General features: G+C 49.2%; 1 protein-coding gene across 1 annotated transcript in view; it reads left to right on the top strand.

The window, feature by feature from the left end:
- The window catches only part of LOC107120260, a 66853-nt gene that overhangs the window by 12549 nt on the left and 31098 nt on the right, over positions 1-23206 (top strand). The window contains exons 2-3 of the mRNA XM_015422911.1: positions 20503-20735; positions 22907-23186. Of these exons, the coding sequence (XP_015278397.1) occupies positions 20503-20735; positions 22907-23186 (513 nt within the window). The remainder of the gene's footprint in view (positions 1-20502; positions 20736-22906; positions 23187-23206) is intronic.

Genomic DNA, 23206 nt, shown 5'->3' with positions numbered 1-23206 from the left:
CACTTTAAAGGCCTTATGTGCATATTGACCCTGTGCCTGGTGATTTTATTTTTGAACAATTTACTTTATGATCCTTATTGAATTTATACTTTGTATATATTCTTGATTGTGTGTATGTGAATATATGTATTAGCCATTTTGCCACATATATATGACCTCTGAGGAAGGCCTATTTTGCCGAAACGCGTAAGGTCAAGCTTTTAAGCCCTTGGTATTGTAATGTTTTATATATAATTGTTGTAAATGGGCCCCTGTATATGTTTTTTTTTTTTTTCCCCCCCCCCCCCCCAGCCGCCACTATCCTACCAACGAGATAGTATGTCATTGGCTGCCCTACGAAGGTGGGACAGTTATGCCCAGGCTGATGTTTGACAGCTTAGCGGGGAGACCACGTACTGGTAATGGCTGGCCACCAAGTTGGAAGATCGTCTCCACCTTGACTGATGATGTAGTGTTTTAGGTTGCTTACTGTAGTTTAATTATTGTATTTTATTGTGTGTTTTATTGTATTTTAGATTCCGGCTTTGCCGCTTGTGAACCGCCCTGAGCCTTTGGGAGGGCGGTATAGAAATCTAAAAAATAAATAAATAAATACATTTTATCTTACTTTTAAAAACTAGTTTTCATCATTATGGCCACCAGGAGGCCACCTTTTGCATAACTGGTGGAGTACACAAAACTATGTGATTTGAACATAGCTGGCCACATTCTTGAATGATATTTTGAGAGGTATTTCTTGCACCATATTTTATAGCACTATGAAGAAACCTAGGGGAAACAACAGGCTTTGTACCATCTCTTCTTTGTTCGGTATTCTTTATTTCAAGATTCATAGTATACATTGGGCTGTACTGAGCAAACACTTGGTTTCATCTATTGAGTTAATCGTGTTTTTTAAAAAATAGTGGTGGGGGCCAATGAGGAAAATGGGGTGGGTGAACAATTAGGAAGTCTTCCCCGCAGCATTGCATTGCACATTAGTTCAAGACTCTGCATATAACTCACATAGTCCTGAACCTTAGGGGTCTAGTGCTGTACCACAATCACCTTATAGACACTGAGGTTTGTAGCTCATAGCAACCTGAACCTGATGGGTACAGTGCAAGGAGGAGTGAATGGGAGAATTTGGAGGGGGGAGAACTCTGGTTAGAGGGATACATGCCTTATAGATTCAGAATAGTGTAAATTCTTAGGGACTTGATCAGGCCAATATCCCATCCACCTTTTGCTTTCGTTTCCGCCTCCTTAATTGATGCTCAACTGCCCTTAACATTCCGTACCACAATCCTAATCAGGCTATTCAAGAGATTTCCTTTTTAATAATTTAGAAATAAATATTTCCTATATTTCTGGGGAGTCCCCAAGTATGCAAATGCCTCTACCTTGTCTGTGTTTGGCCCCAATTTTATTGTTGTGCTGACAGGCACAACCGTCAACTTCACAATTAGAGGGAATTATATACTTGATGTTAAATTGCATTTAAAAAACAACAACAGATTTACATTCTCTGTTGTGTCCAGCACATATGCATGTGCATTGCAAGCTCCATTGCAAGCTCTATGTGAATCACAGAGCAATAATCACATTTATATACAGGATCCCTTGTGTACTGTATATTAATGTCTGGTTGGTAATTTAACAGCACCTCTAGGCATAAACAAAAGTTTATTAAAACAGTAAGTAAAATTTTCCTGACGACTGGCCTGCATTTTTAATTTTCAGATCAGCACACCAAAAAGGAGAATGTGGATAACTTTATGCAAAAATGAAAAATACCAATTTATTGAAGTAACTCTTAAGCCTCATATTTTGTGCAAGTTATATATAACAGTGCCTTGAGCTATGAGCTACTTTTTATGTTCACAATCCTCTCTTTTCTCATAATTGTTAACAATGATAATAAACATTTGATTAAATCATGAACATTTTGTAATAAGAGGACCTCTTTAAAAATTCAGATTTAAGTAACACTTCTCGAGAAGTCATTGAGGTATCCTGTGGACAGGAATTTGCAGTGATCACTACAGACAATGGTCTTCAATCACCATTTATCAGATTCTGAATTGTCTTGATCTGTTTGCATTGCTTGTTTTAAATTGTTCAACAACATAAGCTATAGGCAATTTAAAAATGGAATGCAAGTTTGTTTGTTTGTTTAAATTATTTATAGACCACCTGTCCCCTCAGGCTCAAGGTGGTATAAATAAATAAATAAATGTTTGTTTACACATACACACACATACAGCATACAAAAGACACCATAAAACCTACTGATAAAAAAAAGTCACAATCCATAACCACTAGCTCCCAAATACCCACAAAATTTAATATCAGAATAATAAACAGCAAATCTCTTTTAAAAACCCTCTGGAATATCACTGTTTTACAAGCTCTCCCAAATGAGAGCAGGAAGATTGCAGAACTTACCTAACCTGGCAATCCAGATGTGGAACCACTACTGAAAATTCCCTAGGAATGGCTGCCATTGATCTAACTTCCCTGTGGCAGGGAACAGAGAATCTGCTAAGAAGAAAGAAGTGGACTCCTGGACTCATATAGGGAGGCACTTCTATGGATATGTGGGCCGGGCCATTGTTGTTGTTCAGTCGAGTCCGACTGCTCACAACCCCATGGACCATATCAGACCAGGCCCTCCTGTCTTCCATTGTCCTCTGGAGTTTGCTTCATTTCATGTTCGTTGCATCGATAACACTGTCTCATACAGTAACAAAAGGCTTGGACCATAGAGGGCTTTAAAACCAGCACCTCAACGCACCAGTAGACAATACAATTGTTTGAATACAGATTAATAAAACTGAAGGGATTAATTTCAGACTAGTCATAAAATGGGTTGTTGCATCTGGTACTAACTTGCCCTCCCATAACATTGCAATACTCATGTCTTGAGGTTACAGTTGTATGAATCAGCATGGCAAGATTTACATAAGAAAATAAGCAGTGTTGCAGATCATCACCATTCGGGTGCAATGGCAGTCCTCAGTCAAACCTATGGGTAGGGCCTGGGTGGGGGAAACATCTTGATATTTTCCAGATGAAGTAACTCACATTCTATGCCAAGGAAAACTAATTTCTGAAACTGTACAAATTATATCAAAGGGTATCTAGCAATTAGCAGCTATAGCACTAACATTTTCTCTCAAGGGCAAAGAACACTGTAAGGAATGGAGCTGATAGGTATGTTTTACATTTTCATTTATGAAATGCAAGAGTTTCTTATATGGCTGTGAATTGTGAGTTGATTGGCATTATGTTGCAGACGTAAGGAAAGGAGCAAAATAGAACATACAAAGACTGGGGATGCAGCCTGAGTATTCATATTACAGAAGGACTGATAACATGCCCATTCAGTCGACCAGCATTAGATTTATAGTACAGGGCTTCTTTAAACATGTTCTTAATGAACCAGAAACAAAGGGGCTCAAGTTATAAAATACAACTTGATTTTTTCTTCAGTGGATGTTACTGCTAAAATTTTAGCAATAAGATGTTGAAGAACAACATTCTGCAAGAAAGTAAGGGAGACTATGGATCAGTGGAGTTAAAGTGGATACAAATGGCATCAGAGGCTGGTAGTCTGAAGAGACAGTCATGGTTGGAGAAGGAAGACAGAAAGCTGACCATAATCACTGGATTTTTAAAAATGAGAGTGGCAAAGTAGGACAGCCAGGTGAGGAAGCAGATAGAGAAGCAGGTAGACTAAAGATCATGTATATATTAGTCTAAGAGCAGCTTGTTTTTATTCAAAAGGCAGTTGGCTCACATTGGGAAGGCAGGTCAGAGTTTTGTGACAGAGACAGGTGACACCTTTGTGCCGGTTGACAACCGCTGAGTCCATCATGAGCAGTACCTCCTTTGGCCAACTGGATTAGTGATGCTCAAGTCCAGCCAATAGCATGCTACCAGTTCCCTTTTTAAAGGATACTTCCATGGGATGGCGTAGAATAAGGATGTTGGGTCCAGGTGCCAGAATCCATTGCTCAAGGCTCCCCAGGTCCAGGAATTAAATTCCACCTGTTGGTTTAAACTAAGAAACCAAATATCTGCTGAAGGTTGAGTTTGAGAAGACAGGTACCCATGTGTTTTCTGTGCTCGCAGTCTTGAATACAAAAGGAAGGGTGAAAGGCTGGATCATTGTATGTTCAAACATGACTTTGATATGTCACATGTAAGGGTAATATCCAAAGCCAACCTGAGGAAGGACTCTGTTCTCGATCTGTAATTTCAGTTCCTCTGGTTTAGATTAAGCCACATGCAAATACTGAAAGCTGGAATTTGACCCGGTGACATCTTAACTTCAGAAGCAGAAAAGGCTGGAAAAAAGAAAAAAAAAGATATTGGTTCAATGCCTGTAAGCTTTGCATATTCATACTGCTCACAGTTGTTAAGCATTTGAAAATTCAGGTAATGAGCATACAATACTCTGGTTGCCTTTGTATTGCTTGGGGGTTTGCTGTTCTAGTGATGTCTCCACAGAAACCATCCTATCAAGTCAATTTTCCCCCCTCAAATTGAATCAGTACGTGTACATTGAAGTTTTCAACATCACCCATAAGGTTTTTAAGGCTTGTCAAATGAATCTGCATGGTCTCTAACCATGAATAAAAATGATTTCAGATATCATCTTTATTTCAAGTTTTTATTTCATGGGATTAATTTAATTGATTGTGCTGACAGCTTATGAAGTTACAGCCACAATAAATATATTTTCAGTTCTACAGAAATTAAGATTCTTGGATCCTTTGAAAACATGTGGACCCAAAAGAGACACGAGCATCTTGTGTTTGCATTGTTGAATGTGGTGTCCTTTTCGTAAAGGACATGCACTTTTTATCACAAATATCTTTGTGTGTCACCAGCTTTCTTCGCTTATAACATATTTCCTTTACTTTGGTTCTTTATATTAAATAGTAAAGCAAGTCAATTGGAAATTACAACACTGTTCTACTTTCATCATTCCATGTTTACACAAGTTTCTGAGACATCTCATTATGGTATCAAGAAGATCCTGCTGGAAGATCCTTCTAGTCATATATGTAATGTACAGTGCCATCCTAAGTAGAGTTACAACCTTCTAAGTTCATTGACTTCAGTGGATTAAAAAAGGTAAAGGTTCCCTTGCTCGAAAGCCAGTCAAGTCCGACTCTAGGGTTGCGGTGCTCATCTCCGTTTCAAAGCCGAAGAGCCAGCGCTGTCCGAAGACGTTTCCGTGGTCATATGGCCGGCATGACTAAACACCAAGGTGCACGGAACGCTGTTACCTTCCCACCAAAGTGGTACCTATGTATCTACTTGCAATTTCTTGCTTTTGAACTGCTAGGTTGGCAGGAGCTGGAACTAGAGACGGGAGCTCACTCTGTCATGCGGCACACTCGGGTCTCGAACTGCTTAGGATGGCACTATTGGATATGGAAAATTTGGTATCAAAAGTGCTAAAATGAAGGGAGCTGTGAGAATAAAGTGGTGCTTGAAGTTAGAGGGCTTGCCTAGTTTCTACATACGCCCCTGCTTTCTTGAATGGATACTTCTGAACTCTCTGCCCAGGATCCAAAGAACAGTGGACATAGCACTGTGTATCCCAAAGGGCTTTGGATGTGTGTTTCCTGAACACTACCCCTCATGCTACATAGCAAGCAGCTTTTGGAACTGTAGGAATTTTCAAAAAGAGTTTATGATGTAGTGTGGCAGTCTTCGGTAGCTCTTTGGCTCTCCATCTGTGTGGTTTCCTGAATACATATTGCAGTGCTGAAAAAAACAAATTTATTGCTGAGCCAAGAACTGCTGAATATATTAACCTGCACGTTGTACAAAATAGGTGGATGTATTTGGGGTTTCCTTTGTTTTCCGTCTGTTTTTATTTTTTGGGTTTGTTTGTTTTTTTGCAAAGCATTCTAATCATGAAGGAGGACTTAAAACCAACCATGCAAGGCATGGATTGGCCAATGGAAATCCTGCACAGGTACACACACCCACGTGCAACCAAACATAATAGTTCACTGGGTGTTGCCGACATCTGCTAGATGTTGCTTTTACAAAGAAAAACACACAAGGCAAAGAGCTGAGGTTCTTGGAGTACTACATTCCTCACCCAAAAGATTTCTGACATTTGTACCAGTCACTCGGTGCAGTCATGACTATGATCTCCATGAACAGGAATGAAGCTGCTTTATAGTGAATCAGATCATCGGTCCATCAGGGTCTGTATTGTCTAGTCAGGTTGGCAGCAGCTCTTCAAGGTGTTAGGCAAAGGTGTAGAACCTGGGACCTTCTGCATGCAAAGCAAACACTCAACCTCCAAGCCACGGTCATCCCCTGATTCACCTGTTGTAGCAGCACAAGTTTGGGAACATCTCTCGCTCAGTTTCCCTCTCTCTCTGAGAGGTCATTGACTACTGTACACTTTTGAAATAAATGATTCGTTTTCACATTTTATTCTGAAATGGGTCTTCTAAATACTGTGAACGCTTTGCTGAAGTGATGCATCTGGTGGCTGCTTTGCAAATGGCGTCATGTGAGAATGACTCTGGATTTCATTGAGATTAAACCATAATCCAGAACAGTTTGCCTGCTCACAAACCAGAAAATCAAGACTGGCTTTGCTACTTTTGTATAGTTGACAATGGGTATAACTGCTTCCCAAATTTATTTTATTGCATTTCTACCCAGCCTTTTGGGGGGGGGGGAATTACCAAGTGGTTCACCGAAAAAGTTAAGGTTCCCCTTTTCCTTCAGTAGATGCCATCAGGACAACTCCCGGTGGTAAATTTTGACAACAACATGGCAGAGCTGCCCACCAGGAGTTTTTCAGCCTGTATCAAAATTCAGCTGTATCTGTACCTTTGATTAGGAAGAGTCCCATAGAACTGGCGTAAGAGTTCCTTGCTGCAAACACAGCATAGAATCACGGCAGAGTCACAAAGCGGGGGTGCCTACCTTCTAGTCCCACCAGCTCTGAGGCCATCATTATTCCCGGGGGGGGGGGGCAGGGGCTGGGTTCTGCATTTCAGTACTCAGGAGACCACCCAGCTGGAACAGAGACAATTTTTGACCACATATTTGTAAGGACTGGACTCCTGGCCATTCAGCTACTGACCAGCCACCCTGAAGAATTCCGGATTTGGGGGGGGGCAAGGTGGCTGACCACTGGAGGGGGGGCTTGCCTTTTCCAGCAGCGCTTAACAAAGGGGGAAGCTTCGCCAGTTGGACTCCTGCCCATTAAGGCAGGGAACCCCATCCCCCGCCCCAAAGAGACAAGACCTGCTCGATGGAGGGGAAGCAGTCTGCCCCCGGAAGGGGTCTGTTCCCCCCCCCCCCCTACCTCTTTCTCTAGAAAGGAGTAGTAAGGGTGGGGGAGAGCGGCCAGCCGCATCGTCACCCTTTCCGGAGATTCCCTTTATGAGGCCCTGCAATGCTCATTGCAATGAGTCACTGCCACAACTCTGTGGGTCTCTCTCTGTGTGCATGTGTGTGCACATGTGGGGGGAACTCCAGATGTTCCTCCCCTGCAGACGTCCTGCTCCTTGCTCCAGAGGAGTGCCGAAGGGACATTGATGGAATTGTGTCTTGACAAGGGAGAGACAGAGCGAGAGAGCGCAGGAGCCAGTGGGGTACAGTTGTTTTGAGAGCCAGTTTGGTGTCGTGGTGAAGCGCGCGGACTCTAATCTGGGAGAGCCGGGTTTGATTCCCCACTCCTCCACTTGCCCCTGGCTGGATGACCCTGGGCAAGCTGTAGTTCTGATAAGAGCTGTTCTTCAAGAGCTCTCTCAGCCCCACCTACCTCACAGGCAATGTTCCCTCTAAGCTGTGGAGTTTTGTGAGCAAAACTTCTACATTGTGAGCTACTGGCATTAAAGCTGTGAGCGAGCAATTTGGCTCCTGCCTAAATTTAGTTTGCTCTGGAGCCATCCCTCCTGAGCTGAGACAAAAATGGGTGAGCCAGAGGCTAAAAAACTGTGAGCTAGCTCACATCAACTCAGTTTAGAGATAACACACCGGGTGTCTTTTGTGGGGAGGGGAAGGGAGAGGAGTTTGTAAGCCGCTCTGAGATACCTTTGGGTAGTGAAGGGCCGGGTAGAAATCCAATCTCCTCCTCTTCTTCTCATCTGCAGACTACAGAGATCAGTTTGGTGTCGTGGTTAAGTGCGCGGACTCTAATCTGGGAGGACCGGGTTTGATTCCCCACTCCTCCACTTGCACGTGGCTGGATGGCCTTCGGCAAGCCCTAGTTCTGATAAGCGCGGTTCTTGGTGTCGTGGTTAAGTGTGCGGACTCTAATCTGGGAGGACTGGGTTTGATTCCCCACTCCTCTTCCACATGCAGTCAGCTGGGTGTCTTTGGGTCAGTCACAAGTTCTCTCTCAGAGCTGTTCTCTCAAGGGCAGTCCTTGGGAGAGCTCTCTCAGCCCCACCCACCTCCCAGGGTGTCTGTTGTGGGGAGGGGAAGGGAAAGGAGTTTGTCAGCCGCTCTGAGACACCTTTGGGTAGTGAAGGGCAGGGTATAAATCCAATCTCTTCTTCTTCTTCTTCCTTAGTGCAGGGTCTGGGAGAGAGACCGAGATGGGCAGCCGTGTTAGTCTGCAGCAGCAGAAAAGAGCCGGCGTCCGGGAGCAGCACCTGGGGGGGGGGTCCCCTCTCCAAGGCAGCCACTCCTTTCCTCCAAGGGAACGGATCTCTGCAGCCCAGAGAAAAAGTTCTCACCCCAGGAGATCTCCAGGCCTCGCCTGGAGGCTGGCAACCCTCACCTCCATGCCGGGTTCCCACGGCCTGCTCCTCTTTGGGAGGCTGGCTCTTGGCCTCCCCGGCCCCGTGGGAGCGTCTAGAGCAGGGGTGTCAAACATGCAGCCCGGGGGCCGGATCAGTCCCCCCCCCCAGGGCTTCTATCGAGCCTGCAGCGGAACTGACCACCTCCTGCTGCTGCTTCCTGTTCTGCTGCTGCTGCGTCATCGTAAGTTTGCAGCGTACAGATATACACACCTGATCGGCATCCTCAAGAGTGCCACAGCACAGACGTTTTGATGCAATCGTTCGGAGCAGGAGGCGTCAGTTATGGACGCTGTTAAGTAAAAGTAGGAGATGCGGTGGCTCAAGTGGTTAAGACGCTGAACTGAAGGCTGTGGAAGGTCGGTAGTTCAGCAGTTCGAGACCCGAGTGCGCCACATGACGGAGTGAGCTCCCTCCCGTCTCCAGTTCCAGCTCCTGCCAACCTAGCAGTTCGAAACCAAGAAATTGCAAGTAGATAAAGAGGCACCAGTGGGAAGGTAACAGCGTTCTGTGTGCCTTGGTGTTTAGTCATGCCGGCCACATGACCACGGAAATGTCTCTAGTTCCAGCTCCTGCCAACCTAGCAGTTCGAAACCAAGAAATTGCAAGTAGATAAATAGGTACCTCTTCGGTGGGAAGGTAACAGCGTTCCGTGTGCCTTGGCGTTTAGTCATGCTGGCCCCATGACCATGGAAACGTCTTCGGACAGCACTGGCTCTTCGGCTTGGAAATGGAGATGAGCACCGCAACCCTAGAGTCGGATTCGACTGGCTTTCGAGCAAGGGAACCTTTACCTTTTTAAGTAAACAAAATATTGCAAGGGTGCGAATGCTTTAAGCATGTTTTTTTATTTTAAGTTTTAAAAAACCACCCTTTGCGTTCGTGTCCTTACAGTTTGCATCCCCGCTGCCTGGCATTACGTTTTATGACACACCCGGCCCAACAAGGTCTTATTTGTGCCAGATCCGGCCCTGGTAACAAATGAGTTCGACACCCCTGGTCTAGAGGCAGCGAGCGCTGGGAAGAGCTCCGGCTGTGGCCGAGGCCATTCCCCCTGGATCCGAGGGCTCCTCCCTGCCGTCGGAGGTGGGGGGGGGGTCTGTTGGGCGGCAAAGCGGAGTGCCACTGGGCCTCCCCACCACCCTGCTGGTCCCTCCCTCCCCCGTCCTGGCACTTGGCAGCGCTTCCTGATCCTTGCCTGCTTCTTTGCCTGGATCTTCTTGAGGAGACTTCTGGCAATGTTTGTCTGCCTCCCCCCACCACACCAGTCACTCTGGCTGCTGCCAAACGGCCGATCCCCTTGGCTCTGCAGCATTCTGGGCGGCTTTCCCCTCTGGCACTGGTGCTCAGCTGCGAGGCAGGCACCCCTTCCCTGGGCCTGGGACCATACGAATCACAGAATGTTAGAGTTGGAAGGGGCCTTGCAGGTCATCTAGTCCAACCCCCCTGCACTCTGCAGGATCTCAGGAGCTGCTTCTGCCAGGCACAGAGAGTGTGAGTCTGCATTAGACCTTAAATCCTGGCCCAACTCTGTCCCCGAACTTACATTCTACACTGCACTGGCGTTCACCCCCTGTAATTATCTCGGGGCATTTTTTGTTTCCACATAAGAACATAAGAGACGCCAATGTTGGATCAGGGCAAAGGCCCATCCAGTCCAACACTCTGTCACAACAGTGGCCAGAAATACCAGGTGCCCTCAGGAGGTCCAGCAGTGGGGCCAGGACACTAGAAGCCCTCCCACTGTTGACCCCCCCCCCCCAAGCACCAAGAAGACAGAGCATCCCTTGCCCCAGATCCTGGGCAAAGAAAAGAAATACAAAAATACAAATGAAGCCTCCAGTGCAATCCCATGTCCAGGAGTACTTCTCTAGAAACAATAAAAGTGTATGAGTCAATGTATTAAACAACTAATAACTGGAAAAAAACAAAGAAAAATGAAAATAGTCACCTCTGGTCAACTATATATTCTCCTGAGATTGTACAGTCAAATGTTCCCAATAAAATGTTCCTTAGGTTAAAAGCAGTGTTGATCAAAAGGTGTTGGGCCTATTTAGTAGATTCAGGATTATACAATACTTAAAGGATGCTGTAATCCTTACAGGTGCCTGCAACTAGCCATGTGATTACACATTCACATAAAGCATGACACAGTAAAAGCCAAACTTTGGAAGTAAGTCAATGGTTTTTTGTTTGGTAATGTATTTACAATGTATTTACAATGTATTTGTTAGTAGTATATGGGTCTAATCTTCTATTTCTTTTTTTTTTACAGCAATTGTTTTCGGGTCTTTATTCCATATTTTGTATATGTATGATTGTATATATTTTTACATATCAGCCAACATGTTCTGTTTGTGTTAGACCTCCGAGGAAGGCCTGTAAAGGCCAAAACGAGTTAGGTCTATTTCATTAGCCCTTGTATGTTTTTATATTTGTATATGAGGTATGAATGGGCCCTTGTTTGTTATTTTAATTTGTGTTGAATACATACATGTATATTTTTGTATGTTTCATAATTAGATTTTTAGAGTTGGCCCTCTTCTATTTTTAACTAACCTTTTTAGGTTCTGAATTCTAGGTTTTAGGTTCAGTTTTTTTCCCTTTTCTCTTTTTTGTCCTCAAGAATACCAGGGGCCATCAGGAGGTCCACCAGTGGGGCCAGGACATTACATCGAGGTCACCACCAATGCTCCCTCTAAGCTGCAGAGTCCTGTGAGAAAAAATCCGACTTTGTGAGCTGCTGGCATTAAAATTGTGAGTGAGCCATTCGGCTGACTGCATAAATTCGTTTGCTCTGAAGCCAGCCCTTCCTGAGCTAGGACCGAAATGTGTGAGCCGGAGGCTAAAAAACCTGTGAGCTAACTCAGCTTAGAGGGAACACTGGGCGCAACCCGGTTTCGCCCCCACACTCGTCCCGGGATAAACGGATGCTGTTATAATAGGTAAAGGTTCCCTTGCTCGAAAGCCAGTCGAGTCTAGGGTTGCGGTGCTCATCTCCGTTTCAAAGCTGAAGAGCCAGCACTGTCCGAAGACGTTTCCGTGGTCATGTGGCCGTTCGGAGGTGCCACGGAACGCTGTGACCTTCCCACCGAAGTGGTACCTATTTCTCTACTTGCAATTTCTTGCTTTCGAACTCACCCCATCTTGCGGCACCCAGGTCTCGAACTGCTGAACTACTGACCTTCCACACCCTGCAGTTCAGCGTCTTAACCACTTGAGCCACCGCAGCTCCGCTGTTATAATAGCCAGGGATAAATGCAAGTGTTGGGTATTACAAGTGGAAAATGCACAGTATATCTGGGGTTAAATGTTTGTTTATGTTACTCACAGGAAGTCACATGTTTCTCATGTAACCAATGTTCTTTAGCTGTAGAATGCCCGGGAATTTTCTCCCTGATCTAGGAATTTGATTGGGACTAAAGTGTCAAGGTGTATTAGCATTTTATGGCTTCTCTTCCCGTCTTTGTTTGGTGTTCTGAAGAAGAAGGAGAGTAGCCATAATCTCTCTCTTCTCGTTTTGTCTTTGTAGAGTAAGGATGTAGCCGATTTTGCTCTGTTGTTATTTTCATCCCCGTTACCCTTCCCCATGCTAGAATTTAGTAAAAACTTTATATTTTAATCACACATGGACTCTCAGTCTGAATTGTTTTACTCCGGCACTGCTGGACTATATTATCTCTGCTAAATACCATTTTTTTCAATATCTCACTATCACCCAACAGCAAGGTATTTGTGTTGCGAGTTGAACTCTGATAAAACCAGAGTTGAGATCCAAGTGCGGAAAGGACCAGAGACAGCACAGGCCCCGTAGCCCAAGACTCTTGGAGGACCCCTGGAGGTTTCCCTTCACCTCACACCACATTTAACTCTTCACACAAGACCTGGAGGGTATGTGCGTTCTTTTCCATGCGGGCTCCACCGCAAGCGCTGAGCGGGAGGGTGTTCTGAACAGCAAGGCCTCCCTCCGATGCAGCAACCTAACCCCCCCCCCACACACACAAACATTCCCCTTTCCCGGCCTTCTCCCCTCTGGTGACCTCGACTTCTGTCACACCTTTTCAGCACAGGAGGAGCTTGGCAGGGACTCTAGTTAGGGGGAGAGTGGGGGCAGAGCTACCAGCTCCAGGCTGGGGAACTTCTGGAGATTTGTGGGGTGGAGCCTGGGGAAGACAGGGACCTCCGTGGGGTGCAATGACACAGAGCATGCCCACAAAAGCTGGTACCTTGAATATACCTTTGTTGGTCTTAAAGGTGCCACTGGACTCTTAAAATAAAATCAGTGATGGCGAACCCAGGGCTATGTTTGGGCAGGAATGTAGGAACTCATTAGGATTGGCTACAATAGGGGTGTGTGGCCTAACATGCAAAGGAGTTTCTGCTACAAAAAAAGGCCCTGGGTTTTGACAACAAAGGCAAACAGAATAAGAAGCAAAAGGTGGGTGTAGCTGGATAAGCACACTTCTGGTAACATGGGGGTGCGGCCTAATGTGCTAATGAGCTATGCTGTCAGGCGTATGGCCAAATATGCTAATGAGTTCCTGCTGTTGGGTGTGGCCTATTATGCTAATGAGTTCCTGCTGGGCTTTTTCAACAAAAAGAGCCCTGGGCGAACCTATGGCATGGGTGCCAGAGGTGCGGGCACGCGTGCCATCGCCCCAGCCAGGCCCAGACCATCATTAAAGTGTCGAATTCTCTGCCAAATAATTTTAAGTCAATGAAAGCATTTGGGATTGCTTCCCTTACTTTGTTTGGGTCATCTTAAGTTAATGTAGGAGTTGTTTTTTCTAAAGTAAAACCTCAGGATTCAGGTTAAATTGCCGTGTTGTCACTTTGCGATCAATACGTGGGTTTTGGGTCGCAGTTTGGGCACTCGGTCTCTAAAAGGTTCGCCATCGCTGCTTAAGGTCCTTTCCGCACTTGGATCTCATCCCTGGTTTTATCAGAGTTCAACTCGCGACACAGTGCCTTGCAGTTAGCCCTGGTTATAACCGTATCCGTTTATCCCGGGACAAGGGTGGGGCGAAACCGGGGGGGTGACCTCAATGTAATGTGGAAACAAAAAGTACCCCGGGATAATTACAGGGGTGAACCCGAGTGCCGTGTAGAATGGAAGTTTGGGGACAGGGTTGAACCAGGATTCAAGGTCTAGTGTGGAATCACCCTAAATATGTTATAGAGCCCATTTGCCCAAGCATCTGTTTTATTTATTTACTATTTATTAATTTTGATTGCTAGTGCTAATTTGCCTAACAGGAAATCAAAACCTTCTCTTGAAACGGTTTCCTTTTCTAGAATTTATATTTAAGGTTGATTCAAGGTTCCTCAAGACTACTATGAAGTTTTTCATTGCATGTAATCTTTTCTGTACAGCGTTTCTGCATTGATTACTATCTTATCTAGTTCTACTGTTGGTATTTGTTATCACAGTTTTGTGTTCTGTTTACTGTTTAAAATAAAAAAAAATTAAAGAAAAAAAGAAAAAGAAAAGGTGCGAGCCGGAGGCTAGAAGACTGTGAGCTAGCTCACACTCACTCAGCTTAGAGGGAACACTGACTCTCTCTCTCACACACACACACACACAGAGCCCGTCATTCTTATCTGCGGGGCAGCTTCGCTCCTCTGGGAGCAGGGTCTTTAGCAGGTGGTGCCAGTCTTTAAGTAGGCAAAATCAAGAACTGCCCCCCCCCCCCGGTTGAAAGGCCAGGAAGGGCTCCCTGCAAACTATGCAAAACCGAATGATCTGCACAAAACTTCTCCACAATCTTGAAACGGTGCAAAAAGGGGAAAAACGGTTTTACCCCAGCAGGAAAACCAAGCCCGTTAGAAGAGGCGAACAGGCAGAGCAAAAAAAGGATGATAACGCGCCCTATCCAGTCCACAATCCCACCCCCTTTATGAAGCGGCCTCCCTGAACCAGGCTGTCACGAGACAAGAGTCGGGCTAGCCCAGCGGCAACTTGACGACCAGCGCAGTTTTATTCCTGGTAGGAGCCTTCGTGCGTAACCGCACGGCTACCCACCTGGGCCCTGCTGTTAACAATACAACCTTGTCACCCTTACACGACACGCTCACCCCTACAGTACAGAAAGATGCATGGGAGCGCGATTGCACTCTGCACATGCCCCTGAGCACCGCAAGCCGCGTTCTCTTCCTCCCCCCCCGAGGAGCCCGTCTGCAGCAAGATAGTAACGCGCATGCGCGCCAGCCCCACCCGGCGCATGCGCACTTTGCATCCTGGGGGTGTCGCGGGAGACATGCGGCCTTGACCCTCGAAGTGAGACCTCGGCGGGGGAGGGGCGGCTTCTTTTCCGTCCTCCCCCCCCAAATTCTTCTCGAGGGGGCTTTCTTCTCTTCGACTATTTTTATTTTCAAGGGGGGGGGAGATGGGCGCGCCCCTCCCGCCTCAAGGGATAATCGTTTTTCTCCCCCGTTTGGAAAGGCGGAGGGCGTCACGTGACGGCGGAGACCCAATCGGGGAGCGGTGACGTTGGCGGGTGGTGGTTTTTCCCGCCCGGCGACGGCTGCGAGGATTGTCGCTTTTATTCTTCTTGCTCCGATTTTTATTTTCCACCACTCTGGAGTTCTACTTTGGACTTTTTTCCTGGGAATCCGCCGAGATGGGGGCCCGTCGGATCAGGGCCTCTAGGCTGGCGCACCCTGTCATGTCCGGCAACCAATGGGGTGAGTGCTTTTTCGTCACGTGATCCCGCCGTCAATCGAGCTGTCAATCAAGCCGTTCCTTCCGCCTCCTCTGGCGTTCTCCGTCCAATGGGGGGGCAAGGAGAGGCGAGTCCGGGCGCTGGCCGCTTATGGAAAGGGAGAAGTTGGCTATCACGTGGCCCCTGACAATGGGCACCCCCTTTTTTGTGTGCGGCGGGGGGAGGAGGGGCGTCTTCCAGAGGGGGGAGCCCCCCACCTTCTCCTCTGTGGCTCCTTTAAAGCTACACTGATTTCTTTATTTATATTTGATGCAGATGCCGGTTTTGAAAACGCCTCCTAGGAATTGGGGGTAAATCTTAATTTTCCCAATGGTGCTCTCTTTTTGCAATAGCAGTGTGTGTGGGGGGTCAATCCTGTCATCCATCGTGCATTTCTTTGGGAATGTCTGGGCGGGGCTGGGGAACAGCGGGGTGGCTCCTTATTGGAAGGGGGTAGTCAAAGGGGGGTGAACTTGGAAAGCTGGTGGGGGTTCCAGGAAGGCTGATGGGATGCTTTGGTGTGTACAGGAAATGCCCTGCAGAAAGCCAGACCCGTCTTCACTGGGGGGGGGGGTGACCTTCGGCCTGGCAGGTAAAGGTTGCCCTTGCTCGAAAGTCAGTTGAATCCGACTCTAGGGTTGCGGTGCTCATCTCCGTTTCAAAGCCGAAGAGCCAGCGCTGTCCGAAGACGTTTCAGTGGTCATGTGGCCGGCATGACTAAGCACCAAGGCGCATGGAACGCTTTTACCTTCCCACTGAAGTGGTACCTATTTATCTACTTGCAATTTCTTTCTTTTGAACTGCTAGGTTGGCAGGAGCTGGAACCAAGGCTCCCTCTAAGCTGCGGAGTCTTGTGAGCAAAACTTCTATTTTGTGAGCTCCTGGCATTAAAGTTGTGAGCAAGCCATTTGGCTCCTGCATAAATCAGTATGCTCTGGAGCCCTCCTCCCTGAGCGAAGACAAAAAACGGTGAGCTGGAGGCTAAGAAACTGTGAGCTAGCTCACGTGAACTCAGCTTAGAGGGAACATTGGCTGGAACTAGCCCTCAATTCCCAGCTGGAAGCTGGTCGGACCCCCCCCCTGCAGAAGAGCCCAAATGGGGGGGGGAGGAAGGTGTTCCGCTTTGCTCTGAGTTTAGGGGTGTGTGTGTCCTGTCTTTTAAAGCAGGCGATGGGCTGTTTCCCCCTCCCAAGATGAAAAGTGCTGTGACTTGGCTGCCCCAGGAAGGCAGGCATGGAAGACCGATGCAGCTCTTTCATGCAGTTGAATGTTAATGAAAAGCAAATGTGCATATTTCCCAATCAAGACATGTAATAGTTCTTCAGGGCTCGCAGACATCTGATATTCTCTGGCTTGTCCCGTTAAGCATGTTTGGCCACCCCCAGGTGAGCTGTCACATAGTTCGGGGGTCCCCAGGTCCCACCTGGAGGGTGGGATCCCTGGGAGAGGGGGAACCAGGTGTGTGCATGGTGGAGTGCTTGTTCTGGGTTGCCCTGCTGCAAGCTGGGGGGCGGGGCGTTATCTTGCAAGAGACACACACCCCAGCCTGAAAGAAGCCGGGGGGGGGCAGAGCCTTCTCAGTGCCCCCCGCCCCAACAGCAGGGGTCGAGCAGAATGCTCCTGCTAAGCTGTGGAATCCTGTGAGTAAAAATTCTACTTTGTGAGCTCCTGGTATTAAAGTTGAGAGCGAGCAATTTGGCCATCCTTCATAAGAACATAAGAGAAGACCATGTTGGATCATGCCAGTGGCCCATCCAGTCCAACACTCTGTCACACAGTGGCCAAACACACCAGGTGCCATCAGGAGGTCCATCAGTGGGGCCAGGACACTAGACGCCCTCCCATTGTTGCTCCCCCCACCCCAAGTACCAAGAAGACAGAGCATCCCTTGCCCCAGACCGAGAGTTCATATAAGAACATAAGAGAAGGTACTGTTGGATCAGGCCAATGGCCTATCTAGTCCAACACTCCGTGTCACACAGTGGCCAAAAATACCAGGTGCCATCAGGAGGTCCAGCTGTGGAGCCAGGACACTAGAAGCCCCCTCCCACTCTTGCCCCACCCCAAGTACCAAGAAGACAGAGCATCCCTTGCCCCAGACTGAGAGTTATAAGATAAGCCAATGTTGGATCAGGCCATTGGCCCATCCAGTCCAACACTCTGTGTCGCACAGTGGCCAAAAATACCAGGGGCCATCAGGAGGTCCAGCAGTGGGGCCAGGATACCAGAAGCCCCACCCCAAGTACCAAGAAGACAGAGCATCCCTTGCCCCAGACCGAGAGTTCATACACGAATATAAGAGAAGCCAGTGTTGGAACAGGCCAATGGCCCATCCAGGCCAACACTCTTGTCACACAGTGGCCAAAAATACCAGGGGCCATCAGGAGGTCCAGCAGTGGGGCCAGGATACCAGAAGCCCCACCCCAAGTACCAAGAAGACAGAGCATCCCTTGCCCCAGACCGAGAGTTCATACACGAATATAAGAGAAGCCAGTGTTGGGTCAGGCCCATCTAGTCCAACACGCTCTGTGTCACACAGTGGCCAAATATACCAGGTGCCATCAGGAGATCCAGCAGTGGGGCTAGAACTCCAAATGCCCTCCCACTGTTTCCCACCCCCCAAGCACCAAGAATATGGAGCACTACTTGCCCCAGACTGAGAGTTCCTCTCTATTATCAGTGGCTAATAGCCACTGATGGATCTCTGCTCCATATGCTTATCTAAGGCTGCGGTCACATGGAGCATTAGCCACGCTACAGAGATGGAAGATCGGTGGCTGTTTATTTTCAGGGCGCGATCACACCGCAACATCTGGGAAGCGTAAAGCTCCTGTGGCTAACCCGAAGCTTCCCGCCAAAGATGCGAGGTAAAAAACTAGTACCTCAGGGGTACTAGTTTCCGGAAACCGCGGGGCAAGGGCGGGCGCCTGATCGTGTTTCTGGTGGTAGGTCGTGGCATCCGGCACCTGCCCATGTCCCACTCACTAAAAGGGTTTTTTCCCCCAAGTCTCCACGGGATGCGCACAAGCACCCAACGGCGCATGCGCACACTTTGTTTAGAAACAAACAACACATCCCCCTCCTCTTTTTCATACCCCCCCACTCCTGGCTCGGCCTGCTCGAGAGGAACTCTCTGCACCAGGAGGCAGAGGGTGAGGTGCGGGGGGGGGGGCGTGGCAGAAGGGCGGCCCGGCTGAAGGCTGAAGCTCCTCCTGGAGTAGACCGGATGGAGGACACAGTTTGCATTCCTCTGCAGCCCTGGAAGGGGTTAAACCCGTGGAGCCTTTTGCTAGAAAGGCCGCTTCTTTGCCGCGCTGCAGGATTGTCCTGTGATCAGCACCTCCCCCCTAACCACGGGACTTCGACAGGACGTCTGATCGCGCAGCCGCGCATTATTTTGGTCAGGGCCAAACAGCCACGCTCCCCCCCCCACATTTTCCTGCCCGTGTGACCGGGGCCTAATTCCATCTTGAAGCCATCCATGCTTGTAGCCGCTGCCACCTCCTGTGGCAGTGAATTCCAGGTGTTAATCACTCTTTGGGTGAAGAAGTCCTTCCTTTTATCCGTTCTAACCCGACCGCTCAGCAATTTCATGGAGTGCCCACCAGTTCTTGCATGGTGCGAAAGGGAGAATCTTATAAACCTCGATCATGTCACCCCTCATCCGTCGTTTCTCCAAGCTAAAGAGCCCCAAGCACCTCAACCTTTCTTCATAGGGAAAGTGTTCCAACCCTTTTATCATTCTAGCTACTCTTTTCTGGGTTAGCTCTCTCTGCCGGATTGGCTGCAAAAAGGGGTGCAAGAGATCCCCCCCAGTCTGAAAGAATTGGGGGGCAGAGCCTTCTCGGTGCCCCCCCCAACAGCAGGGGTCGAGCAGAATGCTCCTGCTAAGCTGTGGAGTCCTGTGAGCAAAAATTGTACTTTGTGAGCTCCTGGTATTAAAGTTGTGAGCAAGCAATTTTGGCTACTGCATAAATTAGCTTGCTCTTCTGGAGCTATCCTTTCTGAGCGAAGGCAAAAACCTGAGCTGGAGGCTAAACAACTGTGAGCTAGCTCACACATAACTCAGCTTAGACGGAACCTTTTATCATTCCAGTTGTGAGCCGGAGGCTAAAACTGTGAGCTAGCTCACACTAACTCAGCTTAGAGGGAACGCTGGTTCCAACCCCTTTTTTATTCCAGTTGCCCTTTTCTGCACTTCCTGAGTGAAGGCAAAAAACGTGTGAGCCGGAGGCTAAAAGACTGTGGGCTAGCTCACGCTCACTCAGCTGAGAGGGGCCACGGGTGGGTGGGATCTAGGGAGGCGGGTGCTGGGCAAGCCCCAGGCCTGCCCCCTCCCCTCCTTCCTTCCCGTTCCTGGGCTCTGAGTTCGAGAGGTGCTTCCACAGGCCCTGAGGAACAACTGCCTGCGCACGGGTAGGGTAGGGGTCGTCCCTGACCCCATTTCCAGTCTTGTGTGTATGTGGGGAAAGAACTCTTGTATAGCGGTGTGTTTGTGGGGGAGAAGAAGGCGAGGGCTCGGCCTGGCCTTTCTTTTGCTGGCTCTTTCCATCAGGTCCTTCTTGGCCGCTGACAGGGTTTCGACAGCGGGTGTTTTGTGTGGCGGGCTGGGAAGGCGCGTCGGCGTATTCCGACCTTTCGCGGGCTCTTTCCTCTCCGGTCAGGGCGGATTTGGGAGTTTTATGTGAGGCGGAGGCCCTTGAGGCGTTTTTGGGGCCTGCTCCGGTGCGTGTGTGGGGGGGCCTTTGTGTCCCTGTGGTGTTTTTTGGCGGGAACGTGAATCTGAGGGGGAAATGTTCGGTTTTTTTCACTGAGTTTCGAATCTTCCGGGTGAGACGCGGGTAATTTATTCGGGGTGCTTGAGAGGATCGCTTCGCCGGGCGCGACGCCGCTCAACGTCGCCCGGCTCCGCGCCCTGCTCCCCCCCGCCACAAAATGGCGCCGCTCCCTCTCCCCCTCCCTTCCCCGCTCGCGGCGCACAACAACAACGCTTCCCCAACCGTCGCCCCGCCCCCGCGTGACAGGCCGGCCAATCAAGCGGCAACGAATGGAGGGGGCCGTCCAAAGGGGGAGGTCGGCCAGGAGGCAACAGCAGGAGGCGGAAGCGGGAGGAGTGATGGATAGCGGGTTCCGCCAATCGCGAGGCGGCGTGTCCCCGCGCTTCGCCTGGGGGGGGGTTGCCGGCCAAGGGGCGTGGCTGGGCGGGACGGTGACGTCGGCTCCTTTCTTGGCCAATCAGCGGCGAGTTGATGCCTATGTAAGGGCTGCGGGGTGGGGGTGAGGGTGGACAGGCGGAGAGGGGCTGTTTTGTTCTACGGCGGCCGGAGGGAGAAAAGGCGGGAGCGGGTAGGCGGAGTCAATCCGGCTGCATCCCCAGGTCGGTGGACCCCCCCCCCTCCGGGCCTCCGTAGCGCCGCCCGTCCGCCCCAGCCTACTACGAGAGCCGTGGCGGAGCGCGGCCAGTAGCCCCAGTGCAATCCAGTGGCATCCGCCGCCCAGGCCGTGGCGATCCGCCGGGGACCGACGCCTCCCGACGCGGCAGGCCTCGTCCGTTCCGCCGAGCCCGATTTTGCCGGCCTCCCCGCGCGGGGACCTTCTGTGCCGCCCGCTCAACAGAAGCTCCCCCTCTCTCCCTGCCTGGTTCTCGACCAGGCCGCTGTTTTCTCCGTTTCCTTCTGGTTGAGTTTAGGGGGGAGTGGGAGAGACGACAGGCAGCCCCCGCCCGACCCAACACCTGTCCGTCTGTCCCTCTCTCTTCTTGGGAAGCCAACCCGCAGGGGCGTTGTGTCACATGTGTGGCGGTGCCCCCTCCTCGCCAGTTTGGTGCTCTTGCCCTGGCTTAGCAATACCTGCGCCTTCCCCTTGCATCCTTAACGGGCCTAGGAGAGGATTGGGGACAAGTGGGCAGGGATGGGGAGTCCTTTCCAGTGTTCCCGCTGAGCTGAGTCTCTGTGAGCCAGCTCACAGTTTTTTAGCCTCTGGTTCACACATTTTCGTCTCGGCTCAGGAAGGAGGGCTCCAGAGCAAACGAATTGATGCAGCAGCCAAATCGCTGGCTCACAACTTTAATGCCAGGAGCTCACAAAGTAGATTTTTTTGCTCACAAGACTCCACAGCTTAGAGGGAGCGTTGATGGGCAGTCTTTTCCGGTGTTCCCGTTAAGCTGAGTTGGAGTGTGAGCCAGCTCACAGTTTTTTAGCCTCCGGTTCACACACTTTTTGTCTCAGCCCAGGAAGGAGGGCTTCAGAGCAAACGGATTTTTGCTGTCGCCAAATCGCTCAGCTTTTTAAGTAATACCGTTAGTATCAGACCACTTTTCTAGCACTTTTGTCATCATTCTAATTGGATTGCTTTATGATTGATTGGTTTTGATTGTTGCTTATGTGTTGAGTTTTCTCCGTAAGCCGCCCTGAACCTGCTTTGGCAGGGAGGGTGGTGGAAAAATTGAATGAATGAATTAATTAATGCCCAGTAGCTCACAAAGTAGATGGGAAAGATTGAAGGTCAAAGAAGACGGGGATGGCAAAGGATGAGATGGTTAGACAGTGTCATAGATGCAACGAACATGAAATTGAGCCAACCTCAGAGGACGGCAAAAGACAGGAGGGCCTGGCGTGTTCTGGTCCATGGGGTCGCGGAGAGTCGGGACTCGACTGTGCGACTGAACAACAACAAAACAAAAGCTCACAAAGTAGAATTTTTGCTCACAAGACTCCGCAGCTTGAAGCCGAAACAAAGAACTCTACAAGTATATTGTATTAACACTTTTATTAATAACACTTAGATTAACACGGATATGATCTCCTCCTCTTGGGTTTTTAGTATAGTGTGGTTATCTATCCTTTATCCCTAGATGATGGGAGCTGTGGTGGCTCAAGTGGTTAAGACGCTGAACTGCAGGCTGTGGAAGGTCGGTAGTTCAGCAGTTCGAGACCCGAGTGTGCCGCATGACGGAGTGAGCTCCCGTCTCTGGTTCCAGCTCCTGCCACCTAGCAGTTCAAAAGCAAGAAATTGCAAGTAGATAAATAGGGACCACTCCGGTGGGAAGGTAACAGCGTTCCATGCACCTCAGTGTTTAGTCACGCCGGCCACATGACCACGGGAACGTCTTCGGACAGCGCTGACTCTTCGGCTTGGAAACGGAGTTGAGCGCCGCAACCCTAGAGTCGGATTTGACTGGCTTTCGAGCAAGGGAAACCGTTACCTTTTTATCCCTAGATGTAGTCCCCTTTCCTCATATTTTCTTTGTAGTTTTTCTAGTCTTATAAAAATAATAAAAAATATCCCTTCAGGGATATTTCCCCGGCAGATCGACCCATTGTGTCCAGCCAAGACAAGCTGATGGCTGCCATCTGGTCCCAGTGGCCTCCGGTGGGCCGGGGTGTGTGTGCGCTCTTTGCTAACGCCTGTGTTTTGCCCCCTCCGCAGGAACTCCAAGAAGGCCCTCCCCCGCCCGTCCCCATGCTGTACGACTGGGAGGAAGAGGAAGAGGAGGCGGTGAGCAAGCCCATGACCTACGATGAGAAGTGCCGTCTCACCCGGGACATCAACAAGCTTCCTGGAGAGAAGCTGGGCCGGGTGGTGCACATCATCCGGTCGTGGGAGCCCTCCCTGTGTGGCTCCGACCCCGATGAGATCGAGATTGACTTTGAGACGCTCAGGCCCTCCACCCTGCGGGAGCTGGAGCACTACGTCCTCTCCTGCCTGGGTAAGGAGCCCTGCGGGGCC

This window comes from Gekko japonicus, unplaced genomic scaffold (genome assembly GCF_001447785.1).
Source record: "Gekko japonicus isolate JY-2015 unplaced genomic scaffold, Gekko_japonicus_V1.1 scaffold110, whole genome shotgun sequence".
NCBI lineage: Eukaryota > Metazoa > Chordata > Lepidosauria > Squamata > Gekkonidae > Gekko > Gekko japonicus.
Note: the sequence above shows the minus strand (reverse complement) of the source record. Positions and strands in the feature narration are given on the sequence as shown.